We start from the raw sequence: 22,718 nt of genomic DNA on the forward strand, positions 1-22,718 counted from the left end.
GGTAAGTTTGCCTTCATTGGTCAGAGCATTGAGTATAGGAGTTGGGAAGTCATGTTGCGACTGTACAGGAAATTGGTTCAGCCACTTTTGGAGTACTGCATGCAATTCTGGTTTCCATCCTGTAGGAAGGATATTGTAAAACTTGAAAGGGTTCAGAAAAGATTTACAAGGATGTTGCCAGGATTGGAGGGTTTGAGCTATAGGGAGGGGCTGAATAGGCTGAGGCTGTTTTCCCTGGAGTGTGGGAAGCTGAGGGGTGACCTTATAAAGATTTATAAAATCAAGATGGGGTGGATGGGGTAAATAGGCAAGGACGTTTCCCTGGGGTGGGCGTGTCCAAAACTCGAGGACATAGGTTTAAGGTGAAAGGGGACCTTGGGGGGATTGGGGTGGGGATGGGGAGGGGGTGCAATGTTTCCAAGCAGAGGATGGTGTGCATATGGAATGAGCTTCTGGATCAGTGGTGCTGGAAGAGCACAGCAATTCAGGCAGCATCCGAGGACAGGCAAAATCGACGTTTCGGGCAAAAGCCCTTCATCAGGAATAAAGGCAGAGAGCCTGAAGCGTGGAGAGATAAGCTAGAGGAGGGTGGGGGTGGGGAGAGAGTGGCATAGAGTACAATAGGTCAGTGGGGAAGGAGATGAAGGTGATAGGTCAGGGAGGAGAGTGTGGAGTGGATAGGTGGAAAAGGAGCTGGGCAGGTCGGACAAGTCCGGACAGGTCAGGGGATCGAGTTGCGGGAGGTTAGAAGCTAGGATGAGGTGGGGGAAGGGGAAATGAGGAAACTGTTGAAATCCACATTGATGCCCTGGGGTTGAAGTGTTCCGAGGCGGAAGATGAGGTGTTCTTCCTCCAGGCGTCTGGTGGTGAGGGAGCGGCGGTGGAGGAGGCCCAGCACCTCCATATCCTCGGCAGAGTGGGAGGGGGAGTTGAAATGTTGAGCCACTGGGCGATTTGGTTGATTGGTGCGGGTGTCTCGGAGATGTTCCCTAAAGCGCTCTGCTAGGAGGCGCCCAGTCTCCCCAATGTAGAGGAGACCGCATCGGGAGCAACGGATACAATAGATGATATTAGTGGATGTGCAGGTAAAACTTTGATGGATGTGGAAAGCTCCTTTGGGGCCTTGGATAGAGGTGAGGGAGGAGGTGTGGGCGCAGGTTTTACAGTTCCTGCGGTGGCAGGGGAAAGTGCCAGGATGGGAGGGTGGGTCGTAGGGGGGCGTGGACCTGACCAGGTAGTCACGGAGGGAACGGTCTTTGCGGAAGGCGGAGAGGGGTGGGGAGGGAAATATATCCCTGGTGGTGGGGTCTGTTTGGAGGTGGCGGAAATGTCGGCGGATGATTTGGTTTATGCGAAGGTTGGTAGGGTGGAAGGTGAGCACCAGGGGCGTTCTGTCCTTGTTGCGGTTGGAGGGGTTGGGTCTGAGGGCGGAGGTGCGGGATGTGGATGAGATGCGTTGGAGGGCATCTTTAACCACGTGGGAAGGGAAATTGCGGTCTCTAAAGAAGGAGGCCATCTGGTGTGTTCTATGGTGGAACCGCTCCTCCTGGGAGCAGATACGGCGGAGGCGGAGGAATTGGGAATACGGGATGGCATTTTTGCAAGAGGTAGGGTGGGAAGAGGTGTAATCCAGGTAGCTGTGGGAGTCGGTGGGTTTGTAGAAGATGTCAGTGTCAAGTCAGTTGTCACTGATGGAGATGGAGAGGTCCAGGAAGGGGAGGGAGGTGTCAGAGATGGTCCAGGTAAATTTAAGGTCAGGGTGGAATGTGTTGGTGAAGTTGATGAATTGCTCAACCTCCTCGCGGGAGCACGAGGTGGCGCCAATGCAGTCATCAATGTAGCGGAGGAAGAGGTGGGGAGTGGTGCCGGGGTAATTACGGAAGATCAACTGCTCTACGTAGCCAACAAAGAGACAGGCATAGCTGTGGCCCATACGTGTGCCCATGGCTACCCCTTTGGTCTGGAGGAAGTGGGAGGATTCAAAGGAGAAATTGTTAAGGGTGAGGACCAGTTCGGCCAAACGAATGAGAGTGTCGGTGGAAGGGTACTGTTGGGAACGTCTGGAGAGGAAAAACGGAGGGCTTGGAGGCCCTGGTCATGGCGGATGGAGGTGTAGAGGGATTGGATATCCATGGTGAAGATGAGGCGTTGGAGGCCGGGGAAACGGAAGTCTTGGAGGAGGTGGAGGGCGTGGGTGGTGTCTGTTGGAGTGGGGGAGGGGGGTCGACAGGTTGAGGCGGTTAATGTCCCGGCGGCAGCCCTCGACCTCTTCATTTCCAACTGCCGCCGGGACATTAACCGCCTCAACCTGTCGACCCCCTCCCCCACTCCAACCTCTCACCCTCACCACGCGCAGCCCTCCAATCCCTCTGCTCCAATCCTGACCTCACCATCAAGCCAGCGGACAAAGGGGGCGCAGTGGTAGTCTGGCGCACTGACCTCTACATCGCTGAAGCCAAACGCCAACTCGAGGGCACCTCTTCCTACCGCCCCCTTGACCATGACCCCACCCCCCATCACCAAACCATCATCTCCCAGACCATACAGAACCTCATCACCTCAGGAGATCTCCCACCCACAGCTTCCAACCTCATAGTCCGGGAACCCCGCACTGCCCGGTTCTACCTCCTTCCCAAGATCCACAAGCCTGACCACCCTGGCCGACCCATTGTCTCAGCAGGCTCCTGCCCCACTGAACTCATCTCTACCTACCTCGACACTGTCCTATCCCCCCTAGTCCAGGGACTCCCCACATACGTTCGAGACACCACCCACGCCCTCCACCTCCTCCAAGACTTCCGTTTCCCCGGCCCCCAACGCCTCATCTTCACCATGGATATCCAATCCCTCTACACCTCCATCCGCCATGACCAGGGCCTCCAAGCCCTCCGTTTTTTCCTCTCCAGATGTTCCCAACAGTACCCCTCCACCGACACTCTCATTCGTTTGGCCGAACTGGTCCTCACCCTTAACAATTTCTCCTTTGAATCCTCCCACTTCCTCCAGACCAAAGGGGTAGCCATGGGCACACGTATGGGCCCCAGCTATGCCTGTCTCTTTGTTGGCTACGTAGAGCAGTTGATCTTCCGTAATTACCCCGGCACCACTCCCCACCTCTTCCTCCGCTACATTGATGACTGCATTGGCGCCACCTCGTGCTCCCGCGAGGAGGTTGAGCAATTCATCAACTTCACCAACACATTCCACCCTGACCTTAAATTTACCTGGACCATCTCTGACACCTCTCTCCCCTTCCTGGACCTCTCCATCTCCATCAGTGACGACCGACTTGACACTGACATCTTCTACAAACCCACCGACTCCCACAGCTACCTGGATTACACCTCTTCCCACCCTACCTCTTGCAAAAATGCCATCCCGTATTCCCAATTCCTCCGCCTCCGCCGTATCTGCTCCCAGGAGGAGCGGTTCCACCATAGAACACACCAGATGGCCTCCTTCTTTAGAGACCGCAATTTCCCTTCCCACGTGGTTAAAGATGCCCTCCAACGCATCTCATCCACATCCCGCACCTCCGCCCTCAGACCCAACCCCTCCAACCGCAACAAGGACAGAACGTCCCTGGTGCTCACCTTCCACCCTACCAACCTTCGCATAAACCAAATCATCCGCCGACATTTCCGCCACCTCCAAACAGACCCCACCACCAGGGATATATTTCCCTCCCCACCCCTCTCCGCCTTCCGCAAAGACCGTTCCCTCCGTGACTACCTGGTCAGGTCCACGCCCCCCTATGACCCACCCTCCCATCCTGGCACTTTCCCCTGCCACCGCAGGAACTGTAAAACCTGCGCCCACACCTCCTCCTTCACCTCTATCCAAGGCCCCAAAGGAGCTTTCCACATCCATCAAAGTTTTACCTGCACATCCACTAATATCATCTATTGTATCCGTTGCTCCCGATGCGGTCTCCTCTACATTGGGGAGACTGGGCGCCTCCTAGCAGAGCGCTTTAGGGAACATCTCCGAGACACCCGCACCAATCAACCAAATCGCCCAGTGGCTCAACATTTCAACTCCCCCTCCCACTCTGCCGAGGATATGGAGGTGCTGGGCCTCCTCCACCGCCGCTCCCTCACCACCAGATGCCTGGAGGAAGAACACCTCATCTTCCGCCTCGGAACACTTCAACCCCAGGGCATCAATGTGGATTTCAACAGTTTCCTCATTTCCCCTTCCCCCACCTCATCCTAGCTTCTAACCTCCCGCAACTCGATCCCCTGACCTGTCTGGACTTGTCCGACCTGCCCAGCTCCTTTTCCACCTATCCACTCCACCCTCTCCTCCCTGACCTATCACCTTCATCTCCTTCCCCACTGACCTATTGTACTCTATGCCACTCTCTCCCCACCCCCACCCTCCTCTAGCTTATCTCTCCACGCTTCAGGCTCTCTGCCTTTATTCCTGATGAAGGGCTTTTGCCCGAAACGTCGATTTTGCTTGTCCTCGGATGCTGCCTGAATTGCTGTGCTCTTCCAGCACCACTGATCCAGAATCTGGTTTCCAGCATCTGCAGTCATTGTTTTTACCTATATGGAATGAGCTGCCAGAGGAAGTGGTAGAAGCTGATACAATTGCAACATTTAAAAGGCATCTGGATTGGTACATGCATACAAAGGGTTTAGAGGGATATGGGCCAAATGCTGGCAAATGGCACTAGATTTATATAGGATATCTGGGTGGCATGGGCGAGTTGGACCAAAGGGTCTGTTTCCATGCTGTACATCTCTGACTCCCTCTCTTCAAAAGGATGATTTCCTAAAGAGTTCAAGTCTTTGTAGTGCAGCAGGTGCTCATTTATTGCTGTGGTTTGAAGTCTGAAGAATTGGCTGCCCCATCAATCAACAAAAATATTTAAGCACAGGGAGCAGATAATAAAGTAAAAACTGAACTGTAACACTGCTCACGACAGAAGAGCATTTTATCCAGTGGACATTATACTTTAAAACATCTGAAGACTTTTATGCTTTCACACTGGTGGTTAACATTGTGGTGACTTGGTTTTTCAAAATCAATTCATCACAGAGCAATTGCAATAAGAACATGTTTAACTAATCGTACCCGATTATATCATCACAGGTGAAGCAGACAACATCCTTATGGGGATCTGAGGAAGAGGCACTTGACTGGAAACATTAACTTTGATTTCTCTCCACAGGTGTTACCAGACTTGCTGAGCTTTTCCAGCAATTTCTGATTTTGATCCTTATTGAACTTACTTGTGAAAAGCAAGATTAATTCAGATTAGTATTTCCTTATGTTTCAAAGCTGCTGAAAGATGTTTTGTATAGGTTCAAATCTGTGAAAATACCAAGGGATCGAAAATACAGATCCCAAATCTGAACTTGGTGGCACTGGTCTGGTGCATGTCGGCTATTGCCTTCAGCTTACTGCCTCATCCCATACTGATTAAAAATAAGATTATTCCCCAGAATTGGGTCCTTCCCAATATTTTAAAGTTGGCCCACTTTCATGCTGAAATGGATGGAGACAGAAAAGTCTGGTCCTGAGAGCCTCAGAAGGAGCTTGATTCACCACTCAGTTAATGCTGGATCTTTAGAATAATTCAGTAAGGTTCATTCCCCCACTCTATCCCTGTATTCCAGCAAGTTTATTTCCCATTAATGCTGAAAATGTGTTGCTGGAAAAGCGCAGCAGGTCAGGCAGCATCCAGGGAACAGGAGAATCGACGTTTCGGACATATGCCCTTCTGATATTTCCCATTAATGCCCATCCAAATTTCTTTTGAGTTATCTTTACACTCAGCACCTTTTGTAGGCAGAGTTCCAGGCAATCCTATGGATTTGGCCCTCATCCAATTATGGCAGCGTCTGAGGAGCAGGAGAGTTGAAGTTTTGAGCATAAGTTCTTCATCAGGAATGAGGGGGGGTAGCCCAATGGGAGGGTGGTGGGGCTGGGGATGGGGTAGCTGGGAGTGCGATAGGTGGATGGAGGTGGGGGTGGGGGTGGTAGTGATAGGTCAGAGACAAGAGTGGAGTGGATTGGTGGGAAGGAAGATGGTCAGGTAGGACAGTTCACCAGGCCATCCCAAGTTGGAAGGTTGGATCTAGGATATGGTGGGGAGGAGGGGAAATGAAGAAACTGGTGAAATCTCCAGTGATCTGTATGATTGGAGGGTTCCAAGGCAGAAGATGAGGCGTTCTTCCTCCAGGTGTCGGATGACTAGAGTTTGGCGTTGGAGGATGCCCAAGACTTGCATGTCCGTGGTGGAGTGGGAGGGAGAGTTGAAGTGGTTGGTCACAGAGAGTTGGGGTTATTTGGTGTGTGTGTCCCAGAGATGTTCTCTGAAACGTTCTGCAAGTTGGCATCCTGTCTCTTCAATGTAGAGGAGACCACACCGAGAGCAATAGATGACGTGTGTGGAAGTCTGCAAGTTGGCATCCTTCCACTCTGCCAAGGACATGCAAGCCCTGTTCCTCCTCCACCACCACCCCCTCCCACTCTGCCAAGGACATGCAAGTCCTGGGCATTCTCCACTGCCAAACTCTAGTCACCTGACACCTGGAGGAAGAATGCCTCAAAATCCACCTTGGGACCCTTCAACTATATGGGATCAATGTAGATTTCACCAGTTTCTTCATTTCCCTTCTCCCACCCCCCCCATCTCATATCCAACCTCCAACCCGGCACCACCCTCTTGAACTGTCCTACTCGTCCATCTTTTTTCCCATCTATTTGCTCCACCCTCCTTCCCGACCTATCACAATCATCCCCCACCTCCCTCCACCTATCACATCCCCAACTACATTCCCCCCAGCCGCACCCCTCCCATTTATCGCTTGGCTCCTTTGAGCCAGCCCCTCATTCCTGATGAAGAGCTTATGCTCGAAACGTCAACTTTCCTGCTCCTCAGATGCTGCCTGACTGGCTGTGCTTTTCCAGCGCCACACTTTTCAACACTGATCTGCAGTCCTCACTTTCTCCTCCTCCAATTGAGTTTCTGTTTTACTCCAAATTGCTCTAGAACTATTTTCTCTAGCTTATGTTAATATGTTCACTATTCCTTTAATGTTCCCCAGCTGAAGCTTTATCCACTTGGCCTCTTTCTTACAAACAAGTCCAGCAATACCTCCTTCCTACTTAATGTATCTCTTGCTAACACACTTGAACAGGAACAGAGGTCCTTGATGTCCTCACTATCCACTCATACTGGGCTGGAAGTGAACCAGACATGGTGCACTTATTGCAGATCCAGCAACAATGAGCCCATTATTGCTGCTTCTCCTTTGCTGATCCCCTTGACATTTCACTGACCTCATTCTTTTCTGCTCCCCTTATTGCCTGGCTCCCCCAGTTCACTCAGAGAACGGGACAGCATAATAGGCAGTAGGAGTGATGCAGTGAGGAGTCTTTCTGAGTGTTTTTATGTATCAGAAATGTACTGCATCAAGAAAATCTCCTGAATACACCAAAACTCTTGTAGTTCCCTGCTCTTTATATTGTTCCTATTCCAGTCTGCATTAGGATAATTAAATTTTAATATTATTACCACTCTGTAGCTTTTGCACATTTCTGTATTTTTCTTGTAGATTTTCTGCTCTGTTGTTGAATAAATGTACTTAATTGTTTTTCATGATTCTCGCCATATAAATGTTGTCCTTGACCAGTCCAGGACATCTTTCTCCCCAACACTTTGATATTATTCTTAATCAATACTATCATTTCTCCTCCTTTCTTTCCTTCCCAACATTTTCTGAACTGGAATAATGAAGCATTCCCGTCCTGTCTCTTTGCAAACTAGATCTCCATTATTATCGCAGCATCCTATTCCGAGGTGGCTCCTTGTGTCTGCAACTCCCTTACTTTAATTAGCAAGCTCTGTGAATTTTTCCTGATTTATTTTAATGGTTATGCAGTGAGGTGTATACTGCTGAGAGAACTGGGTTACTTATTTCTTTCCAGGAATGCCTGTTGAATCACAATTTGGTGAGACCACCCAATCGAGACTCAGCAGCTGAATCTCCACCTAGAGAGAGCTGACTGTAGCTTTAGTACTCACTGATGGCCTGGTAACCTGTGGCTGCTGCACAAAGAACATTGCCTGAAGACCCAGCATCACTGATGTTCCTTCACTGAACAGTGCAATTTCAGGTGTCCACTGAGAGAAAAATCTACATAATAGCTGAAATTGAAAAATAAAATTGCCACAGGCTGGGAGACCAAATTTCAACAACACCAAAAAAGGGCCTTCTTTGCTCCAAAATGTCCACTGTCTTCTTCAACCAAGGATTCACTGTGGTTGAAAGGGCCTGTGTCTGACTCTTCTCTGACAGTTCAGCCCTCACTCCATCTCTTCCCTTCCACAACAGTACTCACTCACCATCCCACCAGTCTCTTCATGCAAAGGACCATTAGCTGCCATTTCTGCCACCTTATGCACCATGCCACCATCAGACACACATAACGCTCCCCTCGCGTCAGCTTTCCACAGGGAACAGTCCCTCTGGGACAGTTTGGTCCACTCCTACCCCTACTCCCAACACTATCTTCACCCCCAACATCTGCCCGCACCCCCATGGCATCCTCCCATGTACTCGCTGAAGGTAAAACATCTACCTATTTACTTCCTCTTTCCTCATTATCTAAAGCCCCAAACACACCTTCCAGACATAACAGTGATTTAGCTGCACTTCACTCAATCTAGTCGACTGTATTCACTGTTCTCAATGTGGTCTTCTCTACACTGGGGAAACTGGATGACACATATGTTCTGTCTACAAAAATGACCCTGAACTTCCTGTTCCCTGCCATTTTAACATATCACCATGTTCGTGACCAACATTTCTGTCTGTGGCTTGCTGCCGTGCTCCAGGGAAGCTCAGCAAAATCGGGAAGAACACCACCTCACTTTCTACTTGGGGACCCTGAAGCCTTCATAACTCGATACCCATTTAATCATTTTCAGCCCTGAACACTCCTTTACTTGTCTTCTCCCAAAACCCATGTACCACACCTTGTCATCACATGGACTGCCACTGCAAACAACCTATTACAGTCACTAATAGCCCCCATTAGCAGCTATTCATTCTCCTAGAGTGACCTATACCCAATTCTTTCTCTACCCAACAGCTGTTCTGTTTGTCTGGGCTCCATTTCCACTTATCATTTACTCCCCGATCCCCACTCCCACCCCCTCCCCAAACCCCGACAATTTATCCACACACCTCTTAAAACTTGAGGTTTCCACCTCTATTACTCTCCCAGGCAATACATTCCAGATTCCCATCACCCTCTGGTTGAAGATTCTTTTTCCTCAAATGTCCTCATCCTTCATATATTGGTATAAAATGCCTCAGTCTCCTAAAATACATGAACATTTCTTCTGCTCATCAAATGGATAAGCAAGTTTCAAATGAACGTATAAAGTGCTTGCATTTGTAATCATTGATGGTATCATTTCACCCTCTCTTTTTTAGCAGATCTTCATCAAGTGGGTTAAGTTTTGTCACAATACATGTATAGAGGAGCCATTTTAACAGTTAATTAAACCTTTACAAATCAACAAGTTAATTCAAACAGTGCTGATAAAAATTGTTCCCAACAGTTTCATTACCTGATGAAATTATATTCTTGCCTCTTGTACATTTGGATTTTTAAAGTAAATTTTTTTTGTGTCTTCTAGCTATACTGTAAGTCGCAAGTGTATATCAAGCATTGGTTGAATTTTATGAATGTATTCGTGGATTGTAATGTTAGCAAGTTGGAGGTAATTCTAAAATTCATTTTATATTGGTGTTAACTTTTATATGAATTGCATTTGGTTGCAATAGTTGAACCATTTAGTATCTATGTCTGCTTTAAGGAGGTGATTAATGTAAGTTAATTGAAGTTGTTAGCTTATCAGAAATAAATTGTTCCAGTTCTAGTTTGTCCAAATGCAAATTAAATTGTCATCATCTGGACTTTTGAATCCAGATTTTAACCCTTCCATTATGTTGTTCTTGTATTCGAAACTTCATTTAAAAATTTTACCTTCCTCTCTGCGTGTCCACTTTATTGGACCCTCCTGAATGGTTTGTAGTTGTTGTATGTTCAGCTTCCTAAAATGCCATAGCCAAACCCATACCTTCCTAAATGCTTTTATAACACAGGGTAATGTCACTAAGTAGTCAATCCATTTGAAAGTTAGTTCTTGTTAATCTTGAAGTTTTGCTTTGTATGATTGAAGTTCAAAGTAATAGTTGATTTTGACAGATAGGAATTCAATTTATTAGATATATCCATCAAAGATATTCTTCCAGCATGACAAGAAATTGCATTATTGAATGAGTACTGTCCCAGTATCATTTCAATTACATATTAATTTACTTAATCTTCCTATTTTTAAACTCTAATTGATGCTAAGATTACTGCCATGTGGTCCTGCTTTTCAGTCTCTTCTGTGGTTCTTTAAATTCTATTCTCAGTACCTCATTCTTCTTTCTACCGATGTTGTTAGAGCCCTTGCGGACCATGGCCTTTAGCTCTTCACTCTCCCTCAACGGAATGTCTTGTAGCTGCTCTGTGACATCCTTGACCCTGACACCATGGCGATAGATGCCATCTCAGAGTCACAGAAATGCCTGACTGTTGAATCCCATATTGCCCTTGATCTTTTCTACATTCCCATCAGTACAGCTGAGACACTTAGGTGATGCCACAAACTCGACTCTCAATACATTCCTCTGGTGAATGATAGCCCTCACCATTATCTAAAATGAAAAACTGGTTAGTGAGTGGGATAGACATGATACTCCTGCACTACCTCTTTCCAGACTGCCTATTGGTCACCCCTCTCTGCCTGGTCTTAATCTGTTGTGTGGCCATTAGACATAGTACCCACATGGCTTTCAGCTCTGTGTTTTCACCTTAATTACCTCTGCCATGATTTGAGCTCCAAGCCTGGAGCTCAGATTTTTGCAGCTGGAGATTCTTCTTGGCAACGTGATTGTCTAGGCTATAAGAAGCATTCACAATGTCCCAAATGGTGCAAGATAAAAATTCCAATGCAACTGAGCTTTTCTGACAACCTGTTTTCAGGATACTTACATTAAACTGGAGCTGTGACAGTAAAAAATGATATTACTCAACCATTGGCTGTAATGAGCATGCCAAGAGAAGTACCATGCAATTTTAAGATTGTGATATCCCCTTGGTCAAGCTACAACACATAACTACTTGTATATCAAGCAGTGGAAACAATATGAGCTGGACAGTCATGCAATCCCACAACCAAGGATCAAATACAAGCTCTGCAGTCCTGTGAAATCCATCTATGAATGGTTATGGACAAGTAAGCAATTAGCCCCATCCTCAATGATTGTGGAACATAGGACATCAATGTAGATGACAAGAGTGAAACCTTTGCAATCATCACCTAGAAGCATTGAGTAGATGATCTATCTTGACCTCCTTCTGAGGTCCCCACAATCATCAATCCTAGACTTCAATCAATTTGATTCATTCTCTTGCCATGTCAAGAAATGTTTGAAGACATTGGATGCTGCAAATATTTGCCTTGACAACCTTCCAGCAATAGTACTGAAATCCTCTACCCTGGAACCCACTGCAGCCTTCGCTGAGGTATCTACAAAATTGGCATCTACTCAATGTGGAAAACTGCTCATGCCTTTCCTGTCCAGAAACATAAGGATAAGTTTAATCTGGCCAGTTGCCATCTCATTAACCTCTTCTCAATCATCAGTAAGGAGAATTAAGTTCTAATCAGCAGTTACACTGATGCTAACTTTGAGTTCTGTAAGGGTCACTTGGCTTTTGGCCTCATTGCAGCGTTGATATAAGCATGAACAAAGGAACTGACTACTCCACTAATAGTAGTTAGCGGAGGCCATAACCCAATGGTTTTATTGCTAGATTATTAATCCAGAAACTCAGCTAATCTTCTGGAGATCCAGATTTGAATTCCAAGATGGCAGATGGTGGAATTTGAATTCAAAAATAATATCTGGAATTAGGAATCTACTGATGACCGTGAAACCAATGTTGATTGTTGGAAAAACCCATCTGTCTCACTAATATTCCTCAGTGAAAAAAATCTGTCACCTCACCTGATCTGACCACAGCAATATGGTTGACCCCGAATTGCCCATTGAAATGGTCTAGTAACCCACTCAGTTGTACTAATTGCTACAATGTCTCAAAGAAATGAAACTGGATGGACCAATCAACATCGACCTAGACACCAGAAACAACAATGACAAAAACAGCCCAGTCAACCCTGCAAAGTCCTCCTTACTAACATCTGGGGGCTGCTGCCAACATTGCGAGAGTTATTTCTCAGACTAGTCAAGCAAGAGCCTGAGATAGGGACACTCATGGAATCATACTTTACACACAATGTCCCAGACACCACTGTCACTGTCCCTAGATATGTCCTAGCCCACCAACAATTAGGAGGGAGTTGCCCTGGGAGCCCTCAACATTGACTCTGGATCCCATGGAATCTCACTGCTTCAGGTAAAACATGGGCAAGGAAACCACCTGCTGGTTACCAGCTCTGTCCTCCCTCAGACGACGAATCAACATTCCTCCATATTGAACAACACTTGGAGGAAGCACTAAGGGTGGCAAGGGGCACAAAATGTACTCTGGGTAGGACACTTCAGTGTTCACCACCAAGAGTAACTCGGTAGTCGGGTCCAAAAGGACTGGGTTTGCAGCAGGTGGTGAGGGAACCAACAAAAAGGAAAAACATACTTGACCTCATTCTTACTAATCTACCAGCTTCAGATGTATCTGCCCATAACCTTATCAATAAGAGTAACCACCACATAGTCCTTGTGGAGACAGTGCCTCATCTTTATGTAGAGAATAACTGCAACTATATTGTGTGGCATTATTTCTGTACTAAATGGGACAGACTTCAAATGGATCCAGCAACTCCAGATAGTGGATCCTGGAGGTGTTGTGGGCTGTCAAAACAGCAGAATTGTATTCCCAGCATATTCATTACTCAACGATTACCATCAAGACAGGCTCAATGGAATGTGCAGGAGGGCATGTCAGAACCAGCACCAGGCATACTGAAAAATGAGGTGACAACCTGGTGAAGCTATAGAACAGGATTACTTGCATGCTAAACAGCATAAGCAGCAAGTCATAAGCAGAGTTAAGTGATCCCACAACCAACATGTCCGATCTAAGCTCTGCAGCCCTGTCACATCCAGTTGTGAATGGTGGTGGACAATTAATCAACTCACTGGAAGAGGATGCTCCACAAATATTCCATCCTCAATGATGGAAGAGCCCAAAACAACAGTGCAAAAAATAAAGCTGAAGCAATCTTCAGCCAGAAGTGCCAAGTGGATGATCTATTTCTGCCTCCGCCAGTTGTCTTTAGCATTACCTATACCAATCTACAGCCAATTTGTTTCACTCCAAGTGAAATCAAAAACAGACGGGGATATTGGAAACTGCAAAGGCCATGGGCCTTGACAATATTCCAGCAATATTACTGAAGACTTGTGCTCCAGAACTTGCTGCTCCCTAGCCAAACTCTTCCAGCACAGTTACAAAACTGGTATCTAGCCAACTGAATGGAAAATTGCCCATTCTATACATAAAATGCAGGGTAAATCTAACCCAGCCAATTGCCACCCCATCAGTCTATTCATGATCATGATGGAAGGTGTCATTAGCAGTGCTCTCAATCAGCACCTGCTCAGCAATAATCTGCTCAGTGAAGTAGAGTTTGAGTTCCACCAGGCCACTCAGCTCCTGATCTTATGGTTCAAACATTGACAATTGAGCTGACTTCCAAAGGAGAGGTGAGAGTGGCAGCCCTGGGCATCAAGGCTGCATTTGTCCATGTGTGGCATGAAGGAGCCTGGCAAAACTGGAATCAATGGGTACTGGGGGCAAATTCTCCACTGGTTAGAGTCAAACCTATTACATTGGAAGATGATTGTGGTTGATAGTCCATCTCTCACTCCAAGGTATCTCTGGAGGAATTCTTCAGGGTAATGTCCTAGGCTCAAAAATCTCCAGCTGCTTCATCAATAACCTTCCTCTATTATTAGGTCAGAAGTAGGGTTGCTCGCTGATGATTGCATTATGTTCAGCACCATTTGCAACTCTTCAGATACTGAAGCAGACTATGTTCATATGCAACAAGATCTGGTCAATATCGAAGTAATAGTCACATCACACAAATGCCAGATAATGACCATCTCCAATAGGAGTCAATCTAATCATCACCCCTTGACATTCAATGATGCTTACCTACACTGAATCCACCACTATTAACATCCTTGGAGTTAGCATTGACCAGAAATTAAACTACACTCACCATATAAGCACAGTAGCTATAAGAGCAGATCAAAGGCTAGGAATACTGCAGTGAATGACATCCAAGTCCCATGAATGAATGAAATTTTTTAATTAGCATGAAGGAATCCTGGCAAAATTGAAGTAAATGGTTATCAGGAGGAAAACTATTCATTGATTGGTGTCATGTCTAAGAAAAAAGTTCTAAGGTTATTGATAGCCATCATCTTGGTCTTATGTCATTATTGCAAGACTTCCCTAGGAACAATTTTCAGCAGTTTTATCAGCGTATAGAGTAAAAAATAGATAATCAATAGTTTTCTTTCCAGCATATGTTATTGGGAATCTTTGCAGTTGGTTGCACAATGTGCATGCCACTTGCAATTCCTCAGATAGTGCCAGTATAGAGAAAGAGCTGGATATCATCATCAAGAAGCCCCCCGCCAACCCACCCACCCCGCCAGCATTTTCCCTGCCACCGCAAGAATTGCAAAAACTGCACCCACACCCTCTTATCTCTGTCAGAGATTTAGATCTCATCTACAGATCTGTTGCTCCTGATGTAGTCTCCTCTACATTGGAGATACAGGACGCCAATTTGGGCGGCACGGTGGCACAGTGGTTAGCACTGCTGCCTCACAGCGCCAGAGACCTGGGTTCAATTCACGACTCAGGCGACTGACTGTGTGGAGTTTGCACATTCTCCCAGTGTCTGCGTGGGTTTCCTCTGGGTGCTCCGGTTTCCTCCCACAGTCCAAAGATGTGCAGGTCAGGTGACTTGGCCATGCTAAATTGCCCATAGTGTTAGGTAAAAGGGGTAAATGTAGGGCAATGGGTGGGTTGCGCTTCGCCGGGTCGGTGTGGACTTGTTGGCCGAAGGGTCTGTTTCCACACTGTAAGTAATCTAAAATCTAAAAAATAAGACATGATGATGTATAATCAATAAATGACAATGTATGAGTTGACCATGGAGTGTAATCATTTGCAATTTTTGATGGATTTCAGGGGTATTTAATAACTTTAAATCTCTCACTCCATAGATTATAGCATTTGCGGCTCCTCGATATGTAGGTTGGGGGCCATTTAGCATGCCACAGCCCCTTCGATCACATACTGATGGAAATGACGCACATCCAGAAAAACTCACCACTGCTGAACAAGCTCTTGCAGACAGCCTGGATTCCCCTAAATGCCCAGGAAAACCCTGGAGAGTCTTGCGACCGAATATATCTGCACCTTCCTTAGCTGAAAAATACCCTGACAACAACAACACTGTGCCAACAGCATTTAGTGACCTTGATTTACTGGACTTTTAGTCAGTAAAAGTCTCCTACTGCTTCTGGATTTGCATTGATCCAAAAATAATGAAATAAATATTGTAATAAAGTTTATTGTTGTAAATTAAAGTCCTTTGTTCCTGTCAATTCTACTCTTCTTACAGAATACATTTTATCTATGGAGTCTATGAAAAGACATAAAGTTGAGGTCTCTAATGGCTCTTGCAGGTCGTCATGGCTCTGACAGCTTTGTAAGTTTAAATAATTTCACAGAAAATTATTAAAGGATAAAAGTAAGAAATGTTCATTATTCATCAAGTCAAATAAAGAGATTTGTTGACAATGAGAATTTGTAGCGATGTTTCATGTGTTCCCAACTGTCAAAATACATGAAGGATGAAAGGGCTAATCACATTTCAAACCCTCTGGTTTGTCACATCAAAGACTTCACTCCTTTTTTAGCATTTTGCTGTACATTTTCTCAATTAAAATGTAGTTAATTGATTTAAACAGAAGCTATAAGTAGCAAAGACAAAATTTTCTTGAAAGAAGGAAAGAGTAATTACAGAACTTCTTAACCGCAAGAGAGAATAAAGACATGATGTCAAGGATATGACATTTGTGCAATCATGTCGGTTCTCACATTCACATACACACACTTTCACAAAGTAAAGGTTAGGGGAGTTTGTCCCGTACAAATAAAAGTACAAGATAGAGTCCTTACAATGTTGTTGAGGTGTAAAGGTGTAAATCCAATTAGAGAATGATGGTCTTTACATGCCATCCGAGGAGCTTGCTGACTGGTTTCATTTTCCTTTACAAATGTTAATTTTTAGTTCAGCTATCTCCTGATTTGTTTGTGTTGGTTTCATTAAACTTGTCAACCTGTATGGACAGGTAATAGCTATGAGCATTTTCAGTTATTATTTTTGTTTCCTATTTAAAAAACACTTCAGTCCGTGAAAGTCCCAAATTAAGTTGGATGATGGAACCTAAATACGAACAATCCATTATTTATGCCATCTTGATACAGTTAATATAGGCAGTCAGATATCAGTCTAGATTTTCATATCAAGTTAAGTTTAGATTTGCTACTTAGATTCTGGCAGAAATATCGCAAATGTTTTGCATATTGTCATCTCATTTAAATAATTATTCACAGTTGGCAGGGATACAGAGGATTAAATCTTGTCAACTATAAGGAGATAACTTCAGAGGTGGGAAGGGATTATTTTGGAAAATCTTTTGTTGGCACAGATCCCCGATGTATTCCCACTTTGGCTAAGATGTGCATCAGCTCTGAATGCTGCACTTTATCAGCAACAGATGTGCCCTCCACTGTGGTTGATATCCAAAAGGTGACTTGGAGGAGGTCTCTCAAAAGCAGGCCTTGGGACCAGCACAGTTTCCTGTACTGCTACCCCCTTCCCCATTCCACAGGAGAGCTACCTGTTCCACAATAATGGGCTAAATGTTTGCAAGTACAGTTTAAAGGAGAAAGTGAGGACTGCAGATGCTGGAGATCAGAGCTGAAAATGTGTTGCTGGAAAAACGCAGCAGGTCAGGCAGCATCCAAGGAGCATGAGAAACGAACGTTTTGGGCATGAGCCCTTCTTCAGGAATGAGGAAAGTGTGCCCAGCAGGCTAAGATAAAAGATAGGGAGGAGGGACTTGGGGGAGGGGTGTTGGAAATGCGATAGGTGGAAGGAGGTTAAGGTGAGGGTGATAGGCCGGAGTGGGGGTGGGGGCGGAGATGTCAGGAAGAAGATTGCAGGTTAGGAAGGTGGTGCTGAGTTCGAGGGTTGGGACTGAGACAAGATGAGGGGAGGGGAAATGAGGAAACTGGAGAAATCTGAGTTCATCCCTTGTGGTTGGAGGGTTCCTAGGCGGAAGATGAGGCGCTCTTCCTCCAGCCGTCGTGTTGCAATGGTCTGGCGATGGAGGAGTCCAAGGACCTGCATGTCCTTGGTGGAGTGGGAGGGGGAGTTGAAGTGTTGAGCCACGGGGTGGTTGAGTTGGTTGGTCCGGGTGTCCCAGAAGTGTTCTCTGAAATGTTCCGCAAGTAGGCGGCCTGTCTCCCCAATATAGAGGAGGCCACATCGGGTGCAGCGAATGCAGTAAATGATGTGTGTGGAGGTGCAGGTGAATTTGTGGCGGATATGGAAAGATCCCTTGGGTCCTTGGAGGGAAGTAAGGAGGGAGGTGTGGGTGCAAGTTTTGCATTTTGCATTTTGCATTTTGCTTGGTGTGGCTGCCCACCAACCAGGACCTTTGGCTGTCCCATTGGCCTTTCCATTTGTATAACCCACCCACCATCCTTAATTGAATGGTGTTCCTGGAGGCAAACTCTCAACTGACACCTTGCGGTGAGATTGCATGGATGAGCATCTGTTAAAAGTTATCACCTTTTGGAATGGCTCTGATTGCTGATGAAAGACTAAAGGCAATACTTTTCTAGCTGTAAAATCTGTGAAATTAAAGTCAGTTGTAGAAATGGGGATTTTTGATCATTCTACACTGAGATGGTCCATGGGTTTGATGCCTATCATTTCTGACTCCTCGTACTCTTTGCAAGTCATGTCTAACTAGACAATGTAATTTATGATTATGGCTATCATGATCTACTTCATTCCAGTTAGTCATTCTAACACAGACATAAAGGCAGGTAGTGCAGGAGTCTTCTGTGGCTATCCCCATTTCAAACAAGTAAGCTGTCTTGGAAAATGTAAGGGGTGATGAATTCTCAGGGGAATATAGCATAAACAGCTAAGTTTCTGGTATTGAGACTGGCTCTAATGCAATGAGAGATACGTCTGGTTCCAAGAGATTGATTGTTTCAGGGGACTCTCTAGTCCAAGGCACAGAAAGACATGTCTCAGAGAGGGTGCAGAATGTTCTTAAGGGGGAGAGTGACCAGCAGGAGGTCATTGTACACATTGGAACCAACGACATAGGAAGGGAAAAGGATGAGATTCTGAAAGGAGAATACAGAGAGTTAGGCAGGAATATAAAAAGGAGGTCCTCAAGAGTAGTAATATCTGGATTACTGCTGGTTCTACGAGCTAGTGAGGGTAGGAATAGGACGACAGAGCAGATGAATACATGGTTGAGGAACTGATGTATAGGAGAAGGATTCACATTTTTGGATCATTGGAATCTCTTCTGGGGTAGAAGTGACCTGTAGAAGAAGGACGGATTGTACTTAAATTGGAAGGGACTAATATACCCGTACATGAAGGACAGGTTGCACCTGAACTGGAGGGGTACAAATGTTCTGGGTGGGAGATTTGTTAATGTGATTCGGGAGGGTTTGAACTAGTTTTGCAAGGGGGTGGGAACCAGAGCTACATAACTGAGAGGGGGTTAGTTGTAGATGGGGCAGTGACAGGATGTAGGGAATCTATTGGGAAAGTTTTTCACGCGATGAAACAAAGGGATCGGTTAAAGTGTGTCTGCTTTAATGCAAGGAGTGTCAGAAATAAGAGTGATGAAATTAGAGCATGGATCAGTACTTGGGGCTATGAAATTGTGGCCATAACAGAGACATGGGTTTCACAGGGGCACGAATGGTTGCTAGATGTTCCAGGATTTAGAACGTTTAAAAAGAACAGGGAGGGTGGAAAAAGAGGAGGGGGGTGTAGCATTACTAATCAAAGAGTACATCACAGCTATGGAAATGAAGGTTGTCAAGGGAGGTTTGTCTACTGAGTCAGTCTGGGTGTAAGTTAGGAACAGCAAGAGAGCAGCCACCTCATTGGGGGTTTTCTACAGATCCCTAATAGCAGTAGGAAGATTGAAGAACTCATAGGCTGACAGATTTTGGAAAAATACAGATGTAGTAGGGTTGTTGTTATGGGTGTCTTCAACTTTCCCAATATTGACTGGAACCTCCTTAGTGCAGATGGTTTGAATGGAGCCATTTTTGTCAGGTGTGTTCAGGAGGGTTTCCTTACTTAGTATGTAGACAGACCGATGAGGGGAGAAGCCATTTTGGATTTGGTGCTCGGCAATGAACCAGGACAGGTGTCAGATCTCATGATGGAAGAACACTTTGGTGACAGTGACCACAACTGCCTCACATTTACCATAGCCTTGGAGAGGGAAAGGAGGAGTTACCAAGGGAAGATATTTAATTGGGGAAAAGGAAATTATAACGCTATCAGACAGGAGTTGGGAAGTACAGAATCGGAGCAATTGTTCCACAGAAAGGGCACAACAGACATGTGGAGACTGTTTAAGGAGCAGTTGATGCGAGTGATGCACAAATTTGTTCCTCTGAGACAAGCAAGAAGGGGTAAGGTTAAGGAGCCTTGGATGATGAGAACAGAGGAGCTTCTTGTCAAAAAGAAGGAGGCAGGTTACATAAGGTGGAAGAAGCAAGGATCTAGTACAGCTTTGGAGGATTATAGGCTTACTAGAAAGGAACTCAGAAATGGACTGACGAGAGTCAGGAGCCACAAAAAAGGCTCAGTAGGAAAGATTAGGGAGATCTCAAAGGCATTTTACTCATATGTGAGGAAAACAAGAATGATCATGGAGAAGGTAGGTCAGAGATAGCGTAGGGAACTTGTGCATGGAGTCTGAGCAGACAGGGAAAGCCCTAAATGAGGTTTTTGCTTCAGTTTTCTTAAGGAAAGGGACCTTGTTGTGAATGAGAACTTTGAGGAGCTGGGAAACAGGTTTGAACAGATCATGATTGAAGAAGTTGATGTGCTGGAAATTTTGGCAGATGTTAGGATTGATAAGTCCCCAGGGCCAGACCAGATTTATCCTAAGTTGCTCTGGGATGTGAGAAAGGAGGTTGCTAAGCCGCTGGCGAAGATCTTTGCTTCCTCACTCTCCATGAGAGTCGTACCGGATGATTAGAGGGAGGTGAATATTGTTTCACTTTTCAAGAAGGGGAATAGGGAAATCTCCGGCAATTACAGACTGTGGTTAGCATCATTTTGGAAAGAATTCTGATGGATAGGATTTATGACTATTTGGAAAAGCATAGCGTGATTAAAGGCAGTCAGCATGGCTTTGTGAGGGGCAGGTCATGCCTCACAAATCTTATTGAGTTCTTTGAGGAGGTGACGAGACAGGCCGACAAAGATCGTGGGCGGCACGGTGGCACAGTGGTTAGCACTGCTGCCTCACAGCGCCAGAGATCCGGGTTCAATTCCCGCCTCAGGCGACTGACTGTGTGGAGTTTGCACGTTCTCCCCGTGTCTGCGTGGGTTTCCTCCGGGTGCTCCGGTTTCCTCCCACAGTCACAAAGATGTGCAGGGTTAGGTGAATTGGCCATACTAAATTGCCCGTAGCCTTAGGTAAGGGGTAAATGTAGGGGTATGGGTGGATTTCGCTTCGGCGGGTCGGTGTGGACTTGTTGGGCCGAAGGGCCTGTTTCCACACTGTAATCTAATCTAATCTAATCGAGCAGTGGATGTGGTGGATATGGATTTCAGCAAGGCATTTGATAAGGTTCCCAATGGTAGGCTCATTCATAAAGTCAGGAGGTATGGGATAGAGGGAGAATTGGCTGTCTGGATTCAGAATTGGGTTGGCTGACAGAAAGCAGAGAGTGGTTGTTGATGTATTATGCCTGGAGGTCAATGGTGAGTGGTGTTCTTGGGCCTCTGCTCTTTGTAGTTTTTATAAATGACTTGGATGAGGAGGTTGAGGGGTGGGTTAGTATATTTGCCAATGACACAAAGGATGGAGGTACCGTTGATAGTATTGAGGGCTGTTGCAGGCTGCAGCGTGACCTAGACAGGATGCAGAGCTGGGCTGAGAAAATGCAGATGGAGTTCAAACTGGATAAATGCGAAGAGATGCATTTTGGAAGGTCGAACTTGAAATGTGAGTACAGGATTAAAGACAGGATTCTTGGCAGTGTGGATGAACAGTGGGATTTTGGTGTTCAAGTGCATAGATCCCTCAAAGTTGCCACCCAAGTGGATAGGGTTGTTAAGAAAGCATATGGTGTTTTGACTTTCATTAACAGGGGGATCGAGTTTAACAGCCGTGAGGTTTTGCTGCAGTTCTACAAGACCCTGCTAAGACCACACTTGGGATATTGTATCCAGTTCTGGTCGCCCTATTATAGGAATGATATGGAAGCTTTGGAGAGAGTGCAAAGAAGGATTACCAGGATGCTGCCTGGACTGGAGGGCTTGTCATATGAAGAGAGGTTGACTAAGCTTGGACTTTTCTCTCTGGCGAGAAAGAGGAAGAGAGGTGACCTGATCGAGGTATACAAGGTAATGAGAGGCATGGATAGCGGCAATAGCCAGAGACTTTTCCCCAGGGCAAGATTGACTGGCTTGTGGGCTCATAGTTTTAAGATATTAGGAGGAAGGAATAGAGGAGACAACAGAGACAGGTTCTTTATGCAGAGAGTTGTGAATGCATGGTATACGTTGCCAGCAGTGGTGGTGGAAGCAGAGTCATTAGGGACATTTAAACCCCTTAGGTCTCTTTTATATCTTTCCCCTCTCATCCTAAACCTATGCCCTCTACTTCTGGACTCACCCACCCAGGGAAAAGACTTTGACTTTTTATCCTATCCATGCCCCTCATAATTTTGTAAACCAATATAAGGTCACCCCTCAGCCTCCGATGCTCCAGGGAAAACAGCCCCAGCCTGTTCAGCCTCTCCTTATAGCTCAAATTCTCCAACCCTGGCAACATCCTTGTAAGTCTTTTCTGAACCCTTTCAAGTTTCACAACATCTTTCTGATAGGAAGGAGACCAGAATTGCACGTAATATTCCAACAGTCGCCTGACCAATGACCTGTACAGCCACAACATGACCTCCCCACTCCTGTACTCAATACTCTGACCAATAAAAGAAAGCATATCAAACGCCTTCTTCATATCCTATCTACCTGCGACTCCACTTTCAAGGAGCTATGAACCTGCACTCCAGCAAGACCTTACCATTAAGTGGATAAAAGTGATGGAAACTAGTACAATTGCAGCATTTAAAAGACATCTGGATGGGTATATGAATAGGAAGGGTTTTGAGGAATACCCCTGTTTCTGAGCTGTACATCTCTATGACACTATGATACAGAAAAAACTCAGCAGGTCTGGTAACATCTGTCGACAGACCTGCTGAGTTTCTCCAGCACTCTGTGTTTGTTGCAGACT

General features: G+C 45.8%; 1 protein-coding gene across 1 annotated transcript in view; it reads left to right on the top strand.

Moving 5' to 3' along the window:
- LOC122556054 (kininogen-like) overlaps nucleotides 1-15,713 on the top strand; it is a 32,996-nt gene extending 17,283 nt beyond the window's left edge. Inside the window, exons 6-7 of the mRNA XM_043702460.2 lie at nucleotides 9,665-9,748; nucleotides 15,348-15,713. Coding sequence (XP_043558395.2) covers nucleotides 9,665-9,748; nucleotides 15,348-15,623 — 360 coding nt within the window. The 3' untranslated portion in view covers nucleotides 15,624-15,713. The remainder of the gene's footprint in view (nucleotides 1-9,664; nucleotides 9,749-15,347) is intronic.
- The last annotated feature ends 7,005 nt before the right edge of the window (nucleotides 15,714-22,718 follow it).

This window comes from Chiloscyllium plagiosum, unplaced genomic scaffold, assembly GCF_037043375.1.
Source record: "Chiloscyllium plagiosum isolate Xiang-an unplaced genomic scaffold, Cpla_swu_hap1 HiC_scaffold_13, whole genome shotgun sequence".
Taxonomy (NCBI): Eukaryota; Metazoa; Chordata; class Chondrichthyes; order Orectolobiformes; family Hemiscylliidae; genus Chiloscyllium; species Chiloscyllium plagiosum.